The sequence below is a fragment of the Salvia miltiorrhiza genome, chromosome 3, assembly GCF_028751815.1.
Source record: "Salvia miltiorrhiza cultivar Shanhuang (shh) chromosome 3, IMPLAD_Smil_shh, whole genome shotgun sequence".
Lineage (NCBI taxonomy): Eukaryota > Viridiplantae > Streptophyta > Magnoliopsida > Lamiales > Lamiaceae > Salvia > Salvia miltiorrhiza.
Window position 1 is genome coordinate 60,908,627 of NC_080389.1, and position 23,926 is coordinate 60,932,552.

The following is a 23,926-nucleotide window of genomic DNA, read 5'->3' on the forward strand; positions in this document are numbered from 1 at the left end:
GGTAATATTGTCATTTAACAATTTATCCATCATTTTCCCACAAAGAGAACATGTGTATACGATAAATGAAGTATAGGATAAAAAAAAATTCCATCAAAGAGAACATGAGATAACAAAAGTGAAAATGATAAAATTTTCCCACCTTTTCATTTCAATCATTTTCTCATTATAATTTTACAACCAAAGAGAACACACCCTAATTCGATTTGCGCGGCGGACTAAACGTTTTATTCTCTTGAGTTTTCTAAGTTCTATTCTTGTTGCATTGAACCCTCGAATACGTTTCAACTTCTTGAGGATCTCTTTTAATTTGCAGTTTTTAGTATGTATAGTTGATGTGTCAAGCTGAGTAATTGACACACACACACACTAATTAGTTAACGACATGTCGCGACTGATTAAACGTCCAATCACTCATTATTATTTTCCTAAAACAAAAGATTCCTATGATCCTATCGATCAAGTTAGAGAGTTTTTAGGATATTAATTTAGACTCATTTGAAAATTAAGATGAAAATTTTTGAATATGTAAAAATATAACACTATTTAATAAATAAGGCATCCATAGAACAATACTCTTCCTTCATCTCTGCTGCCAAAAAGAAGAAAGGAAGAAGATTGCTAAATGCGTTATGGGTGGGAACGGTTTGGACGCTTTGGGAAAAAAGAAACGAGAGTCGTTTTCAAGGAAAGATTTGGGATATTGAGAGACTTGTTTTACAGATCAAGGGTAGACTTTGGAGTTGGAATGAGGTTTATAAAGTTTTGGAGTTGAGAATCCCTTTCACCATGTGGTGCTCAAAGGGTTTCAATCTTTCATTCTTGTTTTGATTGGCATCTCTTGTGCCTTGCTTTTCATCTCAATAAAAATTTAATTTTACTGATCAAAAAAAAAAAGAACAATTCTCGACTCATTTTAAGAATTTTGGACTTATTAAAAACTAAAATGAACCTATCACTAGTTTTCAGGCATGCTTGCAAAAACATGACACTAATTAATTAAGAGGCACTCTCCCGTGCAATTGGTTTCTGAATGACACTACTTCAACATACAAATGACACTTGAAAATTTTCAAGTGTCATTTGTATGTTGGAGTAGTGTCATTCGAAAATATTCAAGTGTCATTTCCCGAATGAAACCGAATGCACAAGAGTATTTGTGATTAATTAAATCCGATCGTGAATTATCCAACGAATGCATTTACTTATTAATTAATGTTCTGTTTTTGCGAACTCGAAGACTTTTATCTTAGTTTCCAAACCATTCTAAGTTAATGTCCTAAAAACATTATCATTCTAATCCTACCTATAAAAAGAGGCATGCATGCGAGTGTGAAGAAAAACACACATAACTAGCAAGTAGAAAATGGATTCCCTCTTCTTATTCCCTCTTGTCCTGGCTCTATCCTTGGTCGGTTTAACCGGATATCTCTTCTTCCGGTCCGGTGCAAGGCGGCGGCTCCCTCCGGGGCCGAGACCCCTTCCGGTGGTCGGAAACTTTCTCCAGTTAGGGAAAAAACCCTACGAGACACTGAGCCAGCTCGCGAAAACGCACGGGCCTCTGATGTCCATCCACCTCGGGAGCCTATACACCGTGATCGTCTCATCGCCGGAGATGGCGAAGGAGCTCCTCCAGCACCACGGCCAGGTCTTCTCCGGCCGCACCACCGCCCAGGTGATGCATGCACGCGACCTCAACAAGCTCTCCATGGCCTTCACCCCGACGGGGAAGGAGTGGCGCGACAAGCGCAAGATCTGCAAGGAGCGGGTCTTCTCCGACCGCAGCCTCGAGGGCAGCGAGGCCCTCCGCCGCGAGAAGCTGCAGCAGCTGCTGGACCACGTGCGCCGCCACTGCGACCGCGGGGACGTGGTCGATCTCCACGACGCCCTTCTCGTCACCAACCTCAACCTCATGCTCACCACCCTCTTCTCCACCCGCTCCCCCGACTTCGAGTCCGCCGTCACCCGGGAGTTCAAGGAGATCGTGGAGGTCATCGCCGTCGCCGTCGCCGTCCCCAACATGGCCGACTACTTCCCCATTCTCAAACCCTTCGATCCCCAAGGAATTAAACGCAAGGCCGAACTCTACTTCGGCAAACTCTTCGAGAAATTCGAGGGTTTTCTCAACCAGAGATTGGAATCCAGAAGGAACAACCCCGCCGCTCCGAGGGCGCAGGATCTGCTCGAGACGCTCGTCGAAATCACCGAAGGAAACGACTACAACTTGACCATACAAGAAATTCCTTATTTACTTTTTGTAAGTATAATTTTGCTTAAGTCCGAAAAAAATTGTCATATTTTTGCAAACGGCCCTAAGATAGTGATCTAATATGTCTGAGTGTTATGATCATAGGACTTATTCGTGGGAGGATCGGAGACGAACACGACCACGATCGAGTGGATCATGACGGAGCTTCTGTTCCACCCGGACAAGCTGCGGAAGCTAAAAGAAGAGCTCAACACCGTAGTCGGAAAGAATGAGGAAATCCGAGAGTCCGACATCCCACGGCTGCCGTATTTGCAGGCGGTGATCAAAGAAACCCTCCGTTATCACCCGCCGGGGCCGCTGCTGCTGCCGAGGAGATCGGAAGCAGATCAAGAGGTGAATGGTTACATGATTCCCAAAGGGGCGCAGATACTCTTCAATGTGTGGGCCATGGGCAGAGATCCAAGCATCTGGCGGAATCCGGAATCTTTTGAGCCGGAGAGATTCCTCGAGGAAAAGAAAGTGGACTTCAGAGGCCAGCATTTCGAGCTCATTCCTTTCGGGGCGGGTCGGAGGATCTGCCCCGGCATGCCGCTGGCGACCCGGATACTGCAGATGACGACGGCGGTGTTGGTTCACAACTTTGAGTGGAAGCTTGAGAAAGAGAAGGATGATGCAGACCACAAAGGGGAGGTGCTTGGGGTCGCCTTGCGCAGGGCACTTCCGCTTAGAGCTATTCCGTTTAAAATTTAAGATTACATCATGTCATAGCTAGGGGAAAATTCAATGTGTTTCATCAAATTAAAGGGAGATATGTTAATAATTGTGACGTCCCCATATTTAAATGTCATTCCTAAATATATAGTATACCTTTATGTTTGTCGCAATCAAGAGTATCACCCGACCACAGTCTTCGGTATTAATGAATTAAGAAATCACCTTGTGTCCGAGGTTGCATGGAACATCACGCTTGACAGTTTTAATTGTAGTAATATATTGGACCAATATATATTTTGGAATTTTTTTTTTACTTGAAAGTTTTTTTATTTTTTAAATTATAGTAATTTTGCTTTATGTGAACTTATATTTTAATTTTATTCGCTTATTTTTAAAATTCTATCTCTGTCTCTCCCTGCCTGCGTGTAAGCATCGTTCTCGAGCTTCGCCGCCGTCTACTCATCCATGGCGGCCTTGCTCGTATAAGTAGCAGTCTACTTGTGGGTATGACTTAATTAGAAGGTTAATGCTATCGATGTTTACCTTCTTTTTGCACAATCAGTTAATATATAGTTGTACGAGTTCCGGCGAGAGAATTCGAAGGATGAAGTAGATAGATAATAATACTAGAAAATTATATTCATGTTTATGTAAATGTAGAAATAGTATAGTCATATAATTATTAGCAAAATACCTTTGCAAATCGTGTATTAATGTATTTTACATTATTACATAATTTCATAAAAATCGTGTACTCGTGAAATACCATAAAATACACGGTTACAAAATTTCACAGAATCGTGTAAATCGTGCATGTATCAATGTAAATTACATTGTTACAAAGTTTTATTCACTGAATTCACCTCCCACGATTACACGATTTGACATGATTTTAGATTCAAATTGACCATTTGAGGCCTGCCTAAGTTTAGGGCTGGACTGAGCTTAAAAAATGAAACCCGAAAACCAGAGCTTAAAAAAGCCCGCCCAAGCAGCCTGTTGGAGTTATCGAGCTTTCGAGCTAAAAGGCTCATAATTTTCAAGCTTTTTGGACCGTCCGATATATTAATTAGTTAATTTTAATTACATTAAAAAATAATAAGATATGAAATTAATCAAAATTCAAATTCTGAATACATTTGCATTCGGTGATGTGGTAATGATATTTAACATATTTATTTTTTACTTATATTGTTGTCATTAAGTTATTAATATTTGTATAACTTTTTGTCTTCTAATGAAGATGAAGAAATACAATTAATTGTCCAAATAAAATTCAAATGTCGTTGATATTGAATCTTTTGAATCTTGATTATTATTATTAATTAATGATATTTTGTATTTACTATTAGAACTTTAAATTTATTCAATACTTAATTTTAAGTGTTGTTTAGTAAACTATTATTACGGAGTTTTCATTTATTTTTCGTTGTGTTTGACTTACAATGATATGATTTAAATTTTTTATTTTTTTATAATTATAGTTGTGAATTAATGATTTGACGTTAGTCGATTAATTTATTTTATTTTTCATCATATTATAGCAAAAAAAGGATTTAAGACGAAAAAAATATTGGGCTGGTTTGGCCCGACGACCCGAGAGGGACTAGGCAAGGCTTGCCAATTTGCAGCTCCATCAAATTTTAGGCGAACACGACCCGGTAAGATTCCAAAGCCTAGTGAGTTGGGTCACCTCTATTTAATTAGATCTCGGAGAAGAGAAGTATATCTGAGGATGACGACATGATGGTGTAGTTCACCGGATTTTGGAGAAGAAGACGTTGACGGCGGCGTTCAGGTGAATCATGTGGAGAAGAGGATGGCATATGCAAGGAAGACGAAAATCAGAGAAGATGTCATCGGAAATAGAGAGATAGCGAGAGGCTCTTCGGAGATAGAGAAAGAGAGAGTTTGAGATTTAGGATTCGAGAGAGAGAGAGAGGAGGGAGAATTTTATACGAACAAGTGCGCATGAGCAAATTTGTCCACAAATAAAAACTTGTTTTTATCATGATAACGTAAAAAACCTTCTAGTTTTTACACTCCGTGAATATATACATTGCATGCAAGTACTTATGGGAAGGGAGTTCAAATAAAAAACCTTTTTATCATGATAACGTGAAAAGATCTTGCATATAACTTACAAAGTACACTACAAAAAAAGCGCTGATTACCGACGGCTAAATGCCGTCGGTAAAAAAAGACGGCCGCCGGTAAATAGTGTTACCGGCGGCGATAACGGCGGCAATCTCCCGCCGCTAAACGGTTCGTCGGCAACGACAATAACGGCGGCGAACATCCGCCGTCGGCAGTTAACGGCGGCGATGCCGCCGGAATTGTCGCCGTTAAACGGCGGAGCCTAGCCGGAGAAATAGCGGCGGCAGACACCGCCGCTAGTTACCGAGGGCTATCTTGCCGTCGGTAGAGAGCCACCGGACTCCGGCTGACCTGGCCGGAAAACTACCGACGGCGATTACCGTCGCTAACTAGCGGCGGCGAATCGCCGTCGGTAAAAATCTACCGCCGGCCGGTGGTTTCACGCCGGAGGATGGCCGGGTATTTACCGAGGGGAAATTGCCGTCGGTAGTTACCGACGGCGTTTTGCCCACGGTAATATTTTTTATTTTATTTTTTTATTTTATTTTATTTTATTTTATTTATTTATTTATTTATTTATTTATTTATTTATTTATTTATTTATTTTATTGTATATTGTATATCCACAATTTATTTCCGTATTTATACGGTATTGCATACTTTAGACGAACTTCCCAGTCGGCGACCCGACTTCCCAGTGGGTCACCCATCTTGCTTGTGCTATGTGTCAAGCACGCTTAACTTTGAAATTCTTTTCGAGTGATCACCAGTACAGAACACTCGTATTATTGATATATCTACATCTATTAATTCATTTAAATGCTATATACTCACTCATATAATTATAATCTTTGAATATGTGGAGATAATACCTTAAATATGTTGTTAATTAGTGAGCGATTTCGTTTCGGTCCTTATTTTTATCGTCGGTAAAATATTTAATTAATATTTAATAATTAATTAATTAATTAATTAATTAATTAATTTTTTTTTTTTTTTTTTTTTTTTAACATGAATACACCAAAAGTGTTTTAATTTGGTTATTATAATGTGATTTGAATTTATTTGTTTATGTTAAATGCAATCATCATCATCATTGCCATAAATATATAAAACATTTATAGTTTTAATAATTAAAGCACTTGAAATATATAGTTCAATAAAACATAAATTTGAAAAGAAAGTGCAAATGTAATTTTGTTTGAAAACATAAACATAAGTCTAAGCATCATCATCATCATCATCATCGGCATCAGGGTGTGGAGGTGGCGGAGCATTATACATCCTCATAAACGCCTCCAATTGAGCCACGCGGTCCTGCATCTGTTGGCGTTCTGCTTGCTCTGCCGCCATGCGCTCCTCTATCTGTTGGCGTTGTGCTTGCTCTGCCGCCAATCGCTCCTCCAGCGTGGAGATCCGTGTCTCATAAAGCTGCTGAGACACCGCAGAAGTGCCCGTGCTGCGGATAGACCCCCTACTAGCCTGACTCTGCCCGGCACTCCCGACGCCGTAGATCCGTGACCTATCAATTTGCACCACCTCCAAATACACCTCGTCTAGCCGCTCCTGTCGTCCTGTGGCAGCGGCCAGTCGATGAACCTCGGCCTAATACATACATAACAATGCATAATTGTTAGAAAATAAATACATTCACTAAATATTTGAATAAACTTAAACACTTACGTCAATTCTAGCATCTCTCTCCGACGTATAACTTCCGTCGGCGTACGTGTGGAGGCGGAGGAAGGTGGCATAGTTCGGTGCATCCTGGGGAGTACCAGGATCCAAGCTCTGTATATGCATTTATATAAGATAAATAAGTTATATTAGTCAATATATTAATTCAATTTATATACTTAATTATTTGTTAATTACATACCATATACTGCTGCAGGATACGAGTCGACTGGGACCCGCCCACGTGCCTACTGATCCCTGTACCCTCCCCATCGGGCTCGGACATCCGGTTGGCACGAGCTCGAGTTGAAACAGCCTCAACCTCGGGCTGATGCCAGTAATCCCGGAGTCCAGTCCAGAAATCGGGAGTCATCCAGGCGGGCCTAGACATCTCTCTCCCTTGGCTGATACACTGCTTGAGAGTTGACTTGTAGTCGCTCATCATGTCGGAGTACCTTTTGCGGGCTTTTGTCTCCCACATGATCCTCACGTCATGCTCATCCTCGGGCTTCCACGTAAACTCTTTCTGTTGAAAGAAAGAGAATTAATTTAATATCAAACATTTTAACAATTTAATATGATATATTTATATGTATTATAAATTTAATTGTACCTGTAATTCATCAAAAAATTTATCCTTCATCGCCGGGGGCGTCAACTTCCATGTGTACCCGCCTGTGTTTTCAAACATCTTAAATGTGCACGTGCAAGCTTTGGACAGGCCAGTGGGCTCCAACAAAACACTGTGTACAAGTAATTTTGTCACTTAATCATGGTGTACGAGAAACAGTAATTTTAACTAATGTACTTACCCAGTCTCAGGATGCCTCTGAAATACCGTCCTCCCATCAGGTGCCTTCACCTCTCTCTCTCTGATAGCGGCAGCTGTAGGGCCCCTAGGCCTTCTAGGCCGTGAACTACTAGAAGCATTGGGAGTCTCGGGAGTCCCAGAAATATGCGTCCCAGACCCATCAGATGTATCTGCTGTAGCTTCTGGCGCATTAACGCCAGATCGCCTCCCAAATCCCAACAAACCTCGAGAGGTAGACATGATGCCTGTTGCATACAATAAAATTAACAAATATATAGCGAAACGTAACATTAACAGTAACTAACAAACATAACAAATTTGCAATCAAATTCAACCAAAATGTGTTCAGACATTTATTCATAAGCATCACTACTATCATCATCACTATCGTTAGATGTCAACGGGGAATCATCGTCTTCTGCTTCATCGTCATCTTCAATCTCAACGACTCCACCGAGGGGATGAAGGAGAAGTGGTTGTTCAATGCCTACACTTGTGTGAGTAGGCATAATAGTAACCACTTCTTCTTGAAATGGTTGATCTAATGTTGATGTAGATGCTGCAGTAGACACTTCAACCTTAGATCTTGCGTTGACTTTGCATGCTGACCACCAATTTTTCTTTGATTGGTTCGTACTGGGATAGGGACAGTAAAACACTTGAACTACTTGACTCGCCAAAACAAAGGGATCATACTTCCTATATCTTCGTGTGTGGTTCAGTGAAACTAACTTGAAGTCTGTATCAATAGAAGTTCCCTGAGCCGACAAGTCAAACCATTCACAGTTGAACAAGACTGTCTGCTTAATTGGATACCCCGGATACTCCAGCACGCAAACCTCTTGCAGACGCCCATAAAAGTCTAGCACATCTCTATCACTACCATAGACCGAACCTTTTATGCAAACGCCACTGTTCACAGTCGCACTCTCTCTATCATGATCAGTTGTGTGAAACCTGTAGCCATTCACGAAATAGCCGGAGTATGTTTCAATCTCCCTTAATGGTCCAGCTGCAAGCGATCTAATATAAGGGTTCAAGCGTATAACATGCTTTCGGATACCCTCGAGTTCCAGCCACTTTCTTCAACTCTTTCCGCTTGCAGAAGGTGTTCAATTCTTCTCTAGATTTTTCTGTATCTTTTGTCTTCCCCTTCACATTCAGGACAGTATTAAACACGTTATCAAACACATTTTTCTCAATGTGCATAACATCCAGATTATGTCGAATCAAAAGATATCTCCAATAGGGTAGATCCCAAAATATGCTTTTCTTTTTCCACCCTACATCTTGATATTTGGCGAGTTGAGCGTTCCTGCCATCGAAGTCTTCGGTAACCTTCACGAAGCCTAACCCCTCGATTTGATTCAAGATTTGTATTCCTGATCTTTGTTCTGGTGGACCAACATTGCATGTCTTATTCCTCAAGAATGAAGTTTTGTTTCTCCTAAACACATGGTTAGGAGGTAAGAACTTCCGATGATTATCAAACCACGATTGTTTTCCACTCATCGGCAAAGTGAATGCTTCTGTATTCTCCATGCAATGTGGACATGCCAATTTCCCAGCTGTACCCCACCCAGACAACATAGCGTACGCTGGAAAATCACTGATAGTCCATATCAGAGCTGCTCGCATCTGGAAATTTTGCTTCAACGATATGTCGTAAGTGTTCACACCAACCTCCCACAGAGATTTTAACTCGTGTATCAATGGCTGTAAGAATACGTCCAACTTCATCTTTGGGTTTGATGGGCCAGGCACGAGGACTGTGAGGAACATGAATTGTTCTTTCATGCACAACCACGGAGGCAGGTTATACGGCGTGACAATAACTGGCCAAGAAGAATATTGACGCCCTGATTGTGCAAATGGGGCAAAACCATCTGTAGAGAGGCCCAATCTCACATTTCTGATCTCATCGGCGAATCCAGGAAAGACTGAATTCAAATGTTTCCATGCCGGAGAGTCGGCCGGGTGGCGCATTATCCCATCGTCTGTGGAGGTCGCATGCCACCGCATATGTTCAGCAGTTGCAGGAGATGCAAACAATCTCTGCAATCGGGGCGTCAAGGGAAAATAGTGCATCTGTTTAGCGGGCACTTGTTTCTTTCTGCGACTCCCAGATGCACGCAAGCTGTCCTTATATCGTGATTGGTCACAGAACATACAACTATGTAGCTCACTAGTTTCCCCCCAATACAACATGCAGTTATTAACACAGCAATCGATCTTCTCTACTGGCAAACCCAAACCACGTAGATTTCTTTTCGTACTATAGAAGTCTTCTGGACAGTTGTTACCCTCTGGTAAAGCAGCTTTCATCATCGAAGACATCTGATTGTAAGTCCTCTCTGACATGTGGCTTTCAGTCTTTATGCTCATGAATTGAGTCATCCAACTTAATTGTGAGTACGTGTCACATCCTGCGTACAATGGAGTATCCGCTGCATCCAACATGTTATAAATCTGTTGAGCGTCATTATTGGGCGGCTGCTCCAGATTTGGAGGATCTTGATAATTACTAGGTCCAGCATGGTCATGCACCATCCTTTCGTAGTTATTGTATAATCCATCATCCTCATTCATTATAGCATGTTCTCTCGGCATAGACAGCGGTGCTTCCCCGTGACAAACCCAAACTTTGTAATTCAGGACAAATCCACGCCTACTAACATGTTCTCTGACCGTAGGTACATCTAAATACGCTTGATTCTTGCACTTCTTACACGGGCACCTAATGTTACCTTGTCCATCTGTGTACGCCGTTTGATTGAACGCCCACTCAAGGAAAAACTCAAGCCCCGTTTCAAATGCGGTACGATCATTGTATCTCGCGTACATCCACGTACGATTATCACTCATTCTTGCAAATTCTAATTGAAAAAAACAAATAAAACATAATAAATTACTTGAAATCTAACAAAATTTCGACAGCATAACCCCACTATCCTAACTACCAAGTGCTCGACTCTACCAGCAACTATAGTGACCATAGTGGTCCTAATTTACTAAGCCTATACTAGGTCTACCCGACCCCCCAATGTCGAAGCAATAATACAATACAAATAAAAGCAATAAAAATCATGGTAATTAAATTAAAAACAATCATTTGTAGGGAGAAGATCCTTAAGAAATAATCAATTTCTATCCCAAAGGGAGAAGATCCTTAAGAAATTGATTAAATCTATCCCACAATATATATATATATATATAATAATATAACATTTCATAAACACATAGCACATAACATTGAATTTAACAAAATTATCCAACATATATAAATTATTCTAACAAACAACTTAAATTAATTGATTAAAATTAATATAATTTAAAATTAATCATGCTTCATAATTTAAAATTAAACTAACAACATCATATATTAAATGGATTAATATAATTTAAAATTAATCATGCTTCATGTAATTTAATTATAAACAAAATCTATTATAAATTAATTAACTATATATAACAAATAATTAAATCTATTTAATTAATATATAATTAAATACATAAATAAATTCATAATTAAATAATTAAATAAATAAATTAGAGAGCGTACGGTGGTGGTTTCCGGTGGGTGTCGTGAAGAAGGCGGTGAAACGAGGTCGTCGAACTACAATAAATAATATAAGTGAAATTATATAATTATATATATATAATTAAAATTAATTAGATATATATATATATATATATATATATATAGATCTAGAGAGAGAGAGAGAGAGAGAGAGAGAGATACCTGCTGCGTCGGCGGCGGTCGGCGGCGGTCGGCGGCGGCGGCGGAGGCGGCGGCGAAGGAAGGGCAGCAGCAGCAGGGGAGGGGCTGGGGGGGTAGTTTGTGTTCGCGTGGGGGGGTTGGTTGCGGCGCAGATACTGAAAAAATGGGCAAACCCGCTGCCCTATATTTTAAAGGTTACCGACGGCAAATGCCGCCGCTATCTAGCGGCGGGGATTTTACCGCCGCTAAGTCTATAAATTTAATTAAATAATGCGTATTTTAACATTAACGGCGGCGACGCCGCCGTTACATACCGGCGGCGAGTTTGCCGTCGGTAACTGGCCGGTAATTTCGAAATTTCGGGTCGCCTGCAATGCCGCCGCCTTGCCGCCGTTATCTACCGACGGCAAAATCGCCGCCGGTAGTTGTCGCCGGTAAATACGCGCTTTTTTGTAGTGGTAGCACATAAGATATAATTAAAGTAAATGCATTCAGACATATAAAGTAATTTATCTATGATGATATTTTTTTAGTACATAATTGTAGTGCATCTAATTTTTACATTTCATAGAAGTACTTTATACATTTTATGCAAAAGTTCTTACGTTCTCATATCAGAAAGTTTTTATTTTTACCCCCTCTTATAATTCGATTATCGATAATTCGACAAAAAATAATTCATATCAATCGATTTCCAAAATTTAATTTAATTTTAATCAAATTAACTTTAACCAAATTTAAATTTCAATTTGGTTTGATTTTTCCGATTGCTCTAGTTAATGACGAATCGACAATGTCTAGTTATAGGGCAGACATGAGTTATGGGTAATCAATATATATATGAGTTATTATGGGCTATGGCTAGTTAGGTTTCTTGATTTAAAGATGAATCAATAGACAATAGTGTCACACCCCAAATTAAACCATTTATGGGTAATCGCTAGGGCGCCAGACATTAGTTATTATGGCTAAGAAGGTTTCTTGATTTAAAGGTTGAAAATGTTTCAAATGAATTCATCAACTCTCACAATATATTGGTAATCTGGATTCGAGCTTTATAATCGACGAAATTCAATAAATATTACTAGTTCATTATTTTCACTATGAATTTCATCATTTTTTTCACCAGCATCCCTTCACCCACCAATCTCTAAAATGTAATGTTTAACATATTTTACTTAGTAGAATTTCTTTTTACAAATTTTGTTCGCAGCTTGTCCTACTTGTTATGTAAAATAAATTTTTGTACATTCAATTGTTTAGATGCTATATATAATAGAGCCGTTACATCACCCAACGCTAACGCCCAACCTGTTAATCAGTAGCTGAACAAAGATTGAGTGGTCGAATAAATTTTAAACGAGGCAAATTCACAAATAGTCATTTTTTATAATTTTATACTCTCACCGGCCACGAAGATATATATAGAAATATCTTCTTAAAGAGAGTGAATATGAATCTTAAGAAAAAATAATTATGTAATTGATGAGTGAAAAGGGTTCAACAAATTAAAAAATCTAATAATAATGACTAATGGTTCAATTAAAATAAAAAATAGTTGGACCATTAGTGACAATGGGTGTACATTTGTTGAAATTAAGGGTAATAGTTGATGGAATTATTTCTGAAAATAAAATTAGAAAAGTAGAAGAAAATGAAAATTTATCCACGTTACAAATGTTTTGGTTTCTCCATTCATTAACGTGCGTTTAATTTGATTGTAAAATTTTTACTGGAATATGATAGATAAGAAAATATGATTTTTTTTTCTCTTTTTTTTTATTTTTTATTTTATTTTTTATTAAAGATGAAAAGATGAGAAAATGTTGCAAAATATTTTCACACCCCTACCTTAGGATAATATTATCCAACACTGAAGAGAAAATGAGTGAAAATGGGCTGCCCGAGAAAATATTTCTCATGTTCGGAGAAATTTTTTCATCATAGTAAACATGTGAAAATGGTGAAAAATAGATGAAAATATACATTTTCTCTCATTTTCCATCGAAGTAAATGCACCCTAAAAGTGTACCGCAATTATTCGATTGAATGTCCATAAAAAGTATATCGATTTTGTTTTGGACATAACCTTACTTTTAACTGTAACAATTCATTTCTACATGGCTCACACACTCAATTCAACCACAACCACACATTTCGATTTAACATACATCTACCAATTACTCTCTCCGTCCCTGAAATAAGTTCCTCTTTTTTCTTTTTGGGACGTCCCTCAAATAAGTTCCTCTTTCTTTCTTTCCATTTTTGGACAACTACCCCGCCACTAATAATACTTTATTTATTCTTACTTTTCACTTTTTCACCACTCCCGATACTAATTATAACATTTTTTCACATTTCCACCACTCTCAATATTAATTATAACATATTTTTCTCCACTATCAATACACTTTACCATTTTTCCTTAAAATTTGTGCCGTCCCCAAAAAGGAACTTATTTTGGGGACGGAGGACCGGAGTATTATTTTTAAATCTGTGCCCACCAAATTAAAGTGGTACACTCTTAGTGAACGATGATAGTATAATTTAGAAAATGAATTAATTTATTTTATTAAGAAAAAAGAAATCTTTGGACACATATATAACTATTACTCCCTCCGTCCCACGAATCTTGAGCCACTTTCCTTTTTCGGCCGTCCCACGAATCTTTAGTCATTTCCTTTTTCGGCAAAAAAAAACTCATTTATTCACATTTTCACTTTTTCACCTAGCTACCACATTTAACACACTAAATACTAATCTCATGCCAAAAAGAATTGACTCAAGCTTCACGGGACGGAGGAAATATCTTTTTTTAAAAAAAACCTCGAAGAAAAAGAGCGATGAGATTTATGGGTAATCAATATAGGGCAAGCCATAGGTTACTATTTAATTTCAGCCCTCGTTAACATCTAACTGAAAAAAGAGCTTCTTATGAACGTATGTACAATTTTTTTTCTTTTTTCTTTTTTAATAAAATCTTCATTTAATAAGTAATGAACGTGTGTATAAAAGGAGCCATGCATACACCTATTTCTACACAATCAAACGAGTGAGAAGAGAAACACATGCTAGTAGAAAATGGATTCCCTCTTCTGGTTCCCTCTTCTCGTGGCTCTATTCTCGATCGGTTTAACCGGGTTTCTCTTCCTCCGGTCCGGTTCAAGGCGGCGGCTCCCTCCGGGGCCGAGACCCCTTCCGGTGGTCGGAAACTTTCTCCAATTAGGGAAAAAACCCTACGAGACACTTAGCCAGCTCGCGAAAACGCACGGACCTCTGATGTCCATCCACCTCGGGAGCCTATACACCGTGATCGTCTCATCGCCGGAGATGGCGAAGGAGCTCCTCCAGCACCACGGCCAGGTCTTCTCCGGCCGCACCACCGCCCAGGTGATGCATGCACGCGACCTCAACAAGCTCTCCATGGCCTTCACCCCGACGGGGAAGGAGTGGCGCGACAAGCGCAAGATCTGCAAGGAGCGGGTCTTCTCCGACCGCAGCCTCGAGGGCAGCGAGGCCCTCCGCCGCGAGAAGCTGCAGCAGCTGCTGGACCACGTGCGCCGCCACTGCGACCGCGGGGACGTGGTCGATCTCCACGACGCCCTTCTCGTCACCAACCTCAACCTCATGCTCACCACCCTCTTCTCCACCCGCTCCCCAGACTTCGAGTCCGCCGTCACCCGGGAGTTCAAGGAGATCGTGGAGGTCATCGCCGTCGCCGTCGCCGTCCCCAACATGGCCGACTACTTCCCCATTCTCAAACCCTTCGATCCCCAAGGAATTAAACGCAAGGCCGAACTCTACTTCGGCAAAATCTTGGAGAAATTCGAGGGTTTTCTCAACCAGAGATTGGAATCCAGAAGGAACAACCCCGCCGCTCCGAGGCCGCAGGACTTGCTCGAGACGCTCGTCGATATCAGTGAGGGAAACGACTACAGCTTGACCAAACAAGATATCCCGTATTTACTTTTTGTGAGTATATATAGAAAAACAATTAATTTTATTCTGCAAGTTCAAAAAACGTTATCACATTTTTGCAAACCGCTCTAAGATAATGATCTAAAAAAAGGAGTTAATGTACCCAATTTGCCCTTCTTGCATAAGGAAAGGAAAAAGTGTCCACCCAAATAAAAATATGAAAAATTAGACTTTTTAATGTAAATATACAATTATACCATTAATACAGTTACACACTTTTTCGCAAAAGTGTATAATTGCGAAAAAGTGTGTAACAGTGTAAAGTTCATTTGTTACACACTTTTTTAAAAAATCGTGTAATAATCGCGAAAATCGTGTAATAGTGTATTTTACACTGTTACACATTAAAAGAGTATTTTAGCTAGAAATACTATTATTTCCATACTTTTATTTGTATGGCTAGAATTTTGTATGACTAAAAGATTTTGACTACATTAGAGTGTTGTGCATGTCTAAGATGTCTGAGTGTTGTGATAATAGGATTTATTTGTGGGAGGATCGGAGACGAACACGACCACGGTCGAGTGGATCATGACGGAGCTACTGTTCCACCCGGACAAACTGCGGAAGCTAAAAGAGGAACTCAACACCGTAGTCGGAAAGAATGAGGAAGTCCGAGAGTCCGACATCCCACGGCTGCCGTATTTGCAGGCGGTGATCAAAGAAACCCTCCGTTATCACCCGCCGGGGCCGCTGTTGCTGCCGCGGAGAGCGGAAGCGGATCAAGAGGTGAATGGTTACATGATTCCCAAAGGGGCGCAGATACTCTTCAATGTGTGGGCCATGGGCAGAGATCCAAGCATCTGGCGGAATCCGGAATCTTTTGAGCCGGAGAGATTCCTTGAGGAGAAGAAAGTAGTGGAGTTCACGGGGCAGCATTTCGAGCTGATACCGTTCGGGGCGGGGCGGAGGATCTGCCCCGGCATGTCGCTGGCGACGCGGATTCTGCAGATGACGACGGCGGTGTTGGTGCACAACTTTGAGTGGAAGCTGGAGAAAGAGAAGGATGATGCAGACCACAAAGGAGAGGTGCTTGGGATCGCCTTGCGCAGGGCACTTCCTCTTAGAGCTATTCCATTTAAAATTTAAGATTTCTATCATGTCATAGGGGAAAATTCAATGTGTTTGATTGATTAAATTAAAGGGACAAATATTGTATACTAATAATGGCCCCCACATTTAAATGTAATTTCTATATATGTCTGCATGTTTTGTTGTCAAAGTATCTCCGATCACATTCTTCGGTATTGAAATAAAAATCGACGTATCATTTAATTTATTTTTATGAATTAATAGCTTATTATTAGGATTGGTAATATCACATTTTAAACTTTATAAATTTTATTTATAAGCTTTAGTCTAGTGGATAAGTTGTTTTGTGTGTTTTCTAGAGGCTAAGGTTCAAATCCTCTATCTAATTTTTTTTTTGTCAAAATAGTATAAATCTATATATATATATATATATATATATATATATATATATACGATTAAACATATTTTAGCTATATTATTTAATAGGATAAATAGCACTTGAAGTTTTTGACCATCAATTCGTTTGATTGGTGTAATTCGTTGGACATATTCGTGCACATGAGGATCCATTTGTTCGTAGGTCCTCCATTTTGATAGCTCTAAATGTAATTATTTATTAAAATGTATATATTTTAAATTATTTTAAATTTTGAAATATTTAAATGGTGAAATTATTGAAAATTTTATGATATGTCATGTTTATGAATTTGTTTAATCGCGCTCCTCATTAGATGCATGACTTTGAACTACAGATAAGTTAATAATATTAAATAAATAAATTTAAAGGCCGCGCTAACTTTGAACTATCTATACATGTAGAAATAGAAATTTAAAGCATTTCTATAAGAATATTTCTATAATTCTTATAGATTGAGAGAGAGAAGGAGAAGAGTGTTTCTTTGGAGTTTACGGTTTGAGAGAGAGAAGAAACGAGAGATGAGGGAGAAAAGGAGGGAGGCCGGAGATGAGACCTCTGGCGGCGCCGGAGAGGAAGTGGTGCGCGGCGGACTGCCGGAGAGAAGAAGGAGGATAGGGGATCTGAGAGAGAGAAGGAGTGTGTGTGTGTTTCAACTATTATAAATTTATAATTAAAGAAGATGGGCTCTATCTTGGGCTGTAAATTTTTATATGTTTACCTAATTGGATCTAATTATAATTAAATGGAAGAAGGAATTGGGCTCTACTCTTTGGACTGAACTATCAACTATTAATTAAATTATTCAACTTTCGATTTTGAATTTAAGTTTTAATTATATATATTAGGCTAAATTTGTGCACTTCATATAATTAAGCATTTAAACTAACATTGGGGTATTATTTGTACAAATGCAAGCGCCGACGAGTTTACAAATCCACAACAAATGATGGAAGATATGAAATTCTTGCTTTATCGACCCCCTAACACTTCACCATCAATTATTTTTTTTTTTGAGAAATTCATCATCAATTCTTGATTACAAAACGATACAACAATTGTTGATTCAATTGGACCAATGCTGAATCAATTAAATTCTATAGCTTCATAACTGGTAAAAATTTAATAAATACGAATTCATCACTTTCACAATAAATTTATCGTTTTTTTCATAGGCAGTCCTTCGCCACTACCAATCTTTAAAATGAAAAGTTCAAAGTATTATAATTTCTTTTTTCAAATTTTGTTGTGAACTTGCTATTGTACGGATAAAATATTTTGTAGCCATGGCTTGTCTACTTGCTACATATAATAGAGCCGGCGGCCACTTCACATTAATCAGTAGCTCAACATAGATTGAATGGTCGAATAAATCCCAGATTATCACCTTTTTTTCAATTTTATTTTAAATTATCGATTTTTACCGATTAATATTTGAACCGTGAAATACTATTATGCAAATTTATCTGCGTGCAAACTATAATTCGGAATAGATTTGACTGTTTAGTCTATGAAAAAACAATAAAACATATTCCCTTATTGACTACAAGTCTACAACAAATGATTTTTCTATTTTTTATTTTTTGACTATTCCGTCGAGGCAAGCCATTGTTGACTAGTATTTCTTTTGTAGATGTAAAAATCAATTGGAGTATCAAATGAGATCCTCTGTCCCAAAATAAAGTGTGTATCACGTGTACCACTCTTCATTTCTTTATATTTTTAATTTTTTTATTCAATTTTAATTTATTATGCTTTTATATTATATAATCCATTTAGGGTTTATAATTATTTTTTTTATATTTATTTGAATTAATAGATTATTTGGGTTCATTAATTCAAAGTTAGGGTATATAATTTTTTAAATTTAAATTTTTCAATGATAAATACTAATTAGAGTTTATAATATAATAATAATTTTTATTTTTATAAAAAATAATTTATAAAACAAAGAAATGAAGAGTAGTACACGTTTGTACATCCAATATTCTGGGACAGAGGAGAAACTTTTCGGGAAAAAAATAATAATTCTATAAGCGATAGTTTTGCCGTTTAGGGTAGGTTTGGCCGCATGGGTAATTAAGTTCCTTTTTATTTATTATTATTATTTTTGAAACGGGAGTAATTGGGGTGCTTGTTGAATTAGAATTCCAGCTTTCAAATTGTTACATCAATTTTGAAAATTTCACTTAACATCTATTACAACTATAAATCAATTTCTAACTTTTAGAGAGTCTCACTATTAGTGCTAAAAAGACAAAAAAGTATGACTAGGAATTGTAATGTGATAAGCGAGGCCTAATAAAAGGTGATTGGAAGCTTATTCCTAGTTAGAAACTAGTTTATGAATTTTATTTAAAAAAAAAAACTAATTTCTTGTTTCTCTATGGTGAAAAATGTAGCTTCCAATTTTTTGAAGCCACCACCAATAGAGGCACCATTAAGTTCCTTGATTTGTCCAATCATTTCACTAATTTGGTCAACCTCGAAACTCTAATTTTCTTTTCCTTTTCGCTTCATTAGGGGTATTGTCTTTTATTATAAATTAGGATAAGAAAATACGAGAAAATTTTATCACATTCACCTTTCTTTATTTCGTGTTTTTTATAAAGGATAATATGAAAAAATATTATCACATCATTATTCCATAATAATATTATCATGAATTGAAATAAATAAAAAACATGAATTATTCAAATATATATATATATATCTTGCTCGAAGAAAATTTTAAAAATATAAAAAGAATAGAACAAAGGTGAAAGGTAGAAATTAGGGAAATACATATAAATAATTTAATATTGTTTTTATTCCGAATCCTTTTTGCTCCATGTGTGATGAGTCTTTCATTCAATAACTTGAATGAACTAGTTAAATGGTATGTGCTATCGCAAGTAAAAGCTATGAATTTATTAATGATGAATAAAATAATCACATAAAGAAAAGATAAAAAAAAAGTGGTTTTTATCTTATTTCAAAATAAATAAATCCAAACTTGGATTTGGATTGAAGGCAGAATTTCAGAAAGGGTTTAAAATAACTTGATTTTAGTTTAAAACAGAGCTATCGGTTTTAGACATATAATTACAAAATTTATCCAACAAATTATTGTTATAATATTGAGAGAGAGAGAGAGAGAGAGTTTCCACGAATCCAGAGTATAAAATAGCAGTCATTGGTTGACTGCGCCACAAAACATCATTTTTTTTAAGCATCATTGAATGCATTTTTCGCCTTTCGCTGCAACCAGCCAACAACCAATCTTGAATGGCAACTCAAAATAATATTTTTTGGGGAATACTAATTTTATTCAACTTGTATACAATATCGTCGCCTCTCGTAAAATACTATATTAACTACATGACAGAAAATAATCATATAATAACGCAAAAAATACATTATATCCGTTATTATATATGATCATGAATTTGAATGCATCATTGCAGTAGCATATTTCAGTCAACCTTTTGTTGTCATCTCTTACAAGAATCCCTCCTCATTTTCAGATACTCCATTCATACATATCCAGCAACATAAACAGAGCCTGGCATCACCGCCGCCGCCCCAGAGCTAAAGATGTCGCTCGCCTTCAACCCGGCAGCCACCGCTTTCTCCGGCAACGGGGCTCGGAGCAGGAGAGAAAATTTTCCGGTGAAGCATGTTACAGTCCGAGGATTTCCGATGATCACCAACAAGTCATCTTTCGCCGTGAAATGCAACCTTACTACAACAGTAAGTATGATACCTCCAAATCTTGTCACCGATGCTACACCGGATGAAATATACTCGATTTGAATGAATGCCCTTATCGCAGGATTTGATGGGGAAGATAGCAGAGAAGTTCAAGGGGGAAGACAGTAACTTTCCGGCAGCTGCGGCTGTTCAGCCTGCGGCGGATATACCCTCTAATCTCTGTATAATCGACACCCTCCAAAGGTTGGGAGTCGACCGATACTTCCGACCTGAAATCGACACTATTCTAGAGGGCACATACAGGTATGTCAAAATTGAAAAAGATGATCCACATTGCTTTTATGCATAGAATCAGAAGCCGAGGCTTGAATATCTGCTTCGATGATCAACAGGTTATGGCAACGGAAAGAGAGAGCGATATTTTCGGATACTGCTATTCATGCAATGGCATTTAGACTTTTGCGTGTCAAGGGATATGAAGTTTCATCAGGTACGTGGAAACACCATTCAAATTATACATAAGATGTACAAGAATCTAAGATATATGCACAAATGTGAACGAACCTTTTTCGTCGTTGTTTAGAGGAACTGGCTCCGTATGCTGATCAAGAGCACGTTGACCTGCAAACGATTGAAGTGGCGACAGTTATCGAGCTTTACAGAGCAGCACAGGAGAGAACAGGGGAAGAAGAGAGCAGTCTTAAGAAACTACATGCTTGGACCACCACCTTTCTTAAGCAGAAGTTGCTCACTAACTCCATTCCTGACAAGAAGTTGCACAAACTGGTGCTTACTAATTAATGTTTTTCTTAATCAGCTTAAAATAGTCACCTTTTCAAGATTAAATTTTATATTGATCAAGTTTTTTCTTTCACAAAAATGTCAAGGTGGAATACTACTTGAAGAACTATCATGGGATATTAGATAGAATGGGAGTTAGACAAAACCTCGACTTATATGATATAAGCTATTATCGAACTGCAAAAGCTGCAAATAGGTAAAGAGTGTAGCATTCAGTATGTTGAATCTGCCTCATATCTGATAAACTGTTTCTGCCGATCTATACTAAGCAAAAAACATGTTTTTTTTCTTTGTTTTAGGTTCTCTAATCTACGTAGTGAAGATTTTCTAGCATTTGCGAGGCAAGATTTTAACATTTGCCAAGCCCAACACCAGAAAGAACTTCAGCAACTGCAAAGGTATGACAATGTGATAGCTTAACCATAAAACTTCATCTAAATAAGGAGTAACATACTTGATACATTAAACCAAAATGCATGTAGGTGGTATGCAGATTGTAAGTTGGACACCTTGAAGTATGGAAGAGATGTAGTGCGTGTTGCTAATTTTCTAACTTCAGCAATTATTGGTGATCCTGAATTGTCTGATGTTCGCATAGTCTTTGCCCAACATATTGTGCTTGTGACACGTATTGATGATTTTTTCGATCATCGTGGGTCTAGAGAAGAGTCCTACAAGATCCTTGAATTAATAAAAGAGTAAACTTCCTTCCACAAACTCATCTGTTCATTGCTTTCTTTTCTTTTTTATTCATGTATAATAAGCTAGTAACTTTGTCCCTACGAAACGTGAAAAAACAGATGGAAAGAGAAGCCAGCCGCAGAATATGGTTCCGAGGAAGTTGAAATTCTTTTTACAGCAGTATACAACACAGTAAATGAGTTGGCAGAGAGGGCTCATGTTGAACAAGGACGTAGTGTTAAAGATTTTCTAATTAAGCTGGTACGTTGTATTAACAAGATGCTTTAAATGATTGCATAACATCTTATAGTATTTGTTTTCCTGGTAAGTAATTTTTATGTTTGCTACAAGTGCAGTGGGTTCAAATACTAACAATTTTCAAGAGAGAATTGGATACATGGAGCGATGACACGGCACTAACCTTGGATGATTACTTGTCTGCCTCCTGGGTGTCAATTGGCTGCAGAATCTGCATTCTCATGTCGATGCAATTCATCGGTATAAAACTATCCGATGAAATGCTTCTGAGTGAAGAGTGCATTGATCTGTGTAGGCATGTCTCCATGGTTGACCGGCTGCTCAACGATGTGCAAACTTTTGAGGTAAGATTCTTCCAAGAATACAAGTGCAATACTAGAAAACATTAACCAAATATCAGCATCTCACATTACAAATACAGATTAGTAGTCTCTGGTGAAAGATTTCTTTGGATGCATAATAAACTTAATGTGCTTTGACAGAAGGAACGCAAAGAAAATACTGGAAACAGTGTGACCCTTCTGCTAGCAGCTAACAAAGATGACAGCTCCTTTACTGAAGAAGAAGCCATTAGAATAGCAAAAGAAATGGCTGAATGTAACAGGAGACAACTGATGCAGATTGTCTACAAAACAGGAACCATCTTCCCAAGACAATGCAAAGATATGTTTCTGAAGGTATGCAGGATTGGGTGTTATTTGTATGCAAGCGGCGATGAATTCACATCTCCACAACAAATGATGGAAGATATGAAATCCTTGGTTTATGAACCCCTAACAATTCATCCTCTTGTAGCTAATAATGTGAGAGGGAAATGAAATGAATTCTGTGAGCAACTATTTAGGGCAGATCATGTACTCTTGTAAAAGTATACTGACTCAAAATCATTGAATGCCACAATAAGATGATACATTGATTTCAGCAGTCTTCAAGCATTTTCACTTACTGGCATCCTATACTATGATTAGGAAACAAATCACAGATGAGAAAAGAAATGACATTCTTAGCTTAGAACCTCACCCTGTGTCTCAACTCAATGATAGCTTAGATATATACAAGTAATATAGATTAATCATTAATCCACCACACATTTAGGTCTTGTTTAATCATCTAATCCTTCAAACATTCAATGCAATGTATTATCAGTCTAATCTATTGTACGACCTAAAATGACTGCAAACTATACCTTCTGCGGTGAAAGCAAAGCGCAGGGCACCAACACCGCCGGTGTCGTTGAGGATGACGGCGAAGCATAAGAAAACGAGGCCAATAGAACGTCATCGTTTAAATGGTGGCTGTTGCTCACATCAAATTAGCGGCGGCGTCGGTGGTGAACCGGACCGGAGTCGCAGGGTCGGACCGGTTGGTATTGGTTTTGCTGCTATTGCACGACATTGGATGAATTAAATATGACGTGTAAAGATAAATTTTAAAATTTTTAAAAATTCACTCGAAAAATTATTTAAAGAATGTTTTTGTAAACGAAGTAGTAATTTTAGATCATCTAGCAATTTTATCACAATTTCAGGTTAAAATTGCAAAAGGACACCATGTTCATATTTTTGGTAATTTAAATAGTGATTTTTCTTTAAAAATGAAGTAATGTAATAGTGTATTGTAAAATGTTCTAGATGATTATGATTTGATTAATTAGAAGCTAGACTTTTAAACTTACAGTCGTAAATTACACTTTTTAGAAACTGGAGTGCAATCAATATATGTATTGTCACAATAATATTTAATATTAACAATAAATGTAACACCATTTAAGCATTCTTGATTCAATTGGACCAATGACAAATCAACAATTTCACCTAAAATTAATTCTATAAACGATAG

The 23,926-nt window shown here is 37.8% G+C and overlaps 3 protein-coding genes and 1 long non-coding RNA gene across 4 annotated transcripts; 3 read left to right on the forward strand and 1 right to left on the reverse strand.

Moving 5' to 3' along the window:
* Positions 1 to 1,344: 1,344 nt before the first annotated feature.
* LOC131015113 (ferruginol synthase-like) lies at positions 1,345 to 3,093 on the forward strand. Its single transcript, XM_057943364.1, has 2 exons — positions 1,345 to 2,257; positions 2,354 to 3,093. Exons 1-2 carry the CDS (start codon positions 1,367 to 1,369, stop codon positions 2,957 to 2,959), a joined length of 1,497 nt encoding a protein of 498 aa, XP_057799347.1. The 5' UTR covers positions 1,345 to 1,366; the 3' UTR covers positions 2,960 to 3,093.
* An 11,178-nt stretch (positions 3,094 to 14,271) lies between these two features.
* On the forward strand, positions 14,272 to 16,396 carry LOC131015112 (ferruginol synthase-like). The gene is made up of 2 exons (XM_057943363.1): positions 14,272 to 15,201; positions 15,688 to 16,396. Exons 1-2 carry the CDS (start codon positions 14,311 to 14,313, stop codon positions 16,294 to 16,296), a joined length of 1,500 nt encoding a protein of 499 aa, XP_057799346.1. The 5' UTR covers positions 14,272 to 14,310; the 3' UTR covers positions 16,297 to 16,396.
* Positions 16,397 to 19,940: 3,544 nt separating this feature from the next.
* LOC131015115 (uncharacterized) lies at positions 19,941 to 23,654 on the reverse strand. Its single transcript, XR_009098460.1, has 2 exons — positions 23,274 to 23,654; positions 19,941 to 22,462 (listed from the first exon to the last, which is right to left on the reverse strand). It is a non-coding gene; the product is annotated as an uncharacterized LOC131015115 (long non-coding RNA).
* LOC131015111 (miltiradiene synthase KSL1, chloroplastic) lies at positions 20,231 to 23,008 on the forward strand. The gene is made up of 10 exons (XM_057943362.1): positions 20,231 to 20,386; positions 20,469 to 20,650; positions 20,740 to 20,837; positions 20,931 to 21,133; positions 21,235 to 21,344; positions 21,448 to 21,546; positions 21,631 to 21,846; positions 21,949 to 22,090; positions 22,186 to 22,431; positions 22,570 to 23,008. The coding sequence occupies exons 1-10, from the start codon at positions 20,231 to 20,233 to the stop codon at positions 22,903 to 22,905; spliced, it is 1,788 nt and encodes a 595-aa protein (XP_057799345.1). The 3' UTR covers positions 22,906 to 23,008.
* Positions 23,655 to 23,926: the final 272 nt, after the last annotated feature.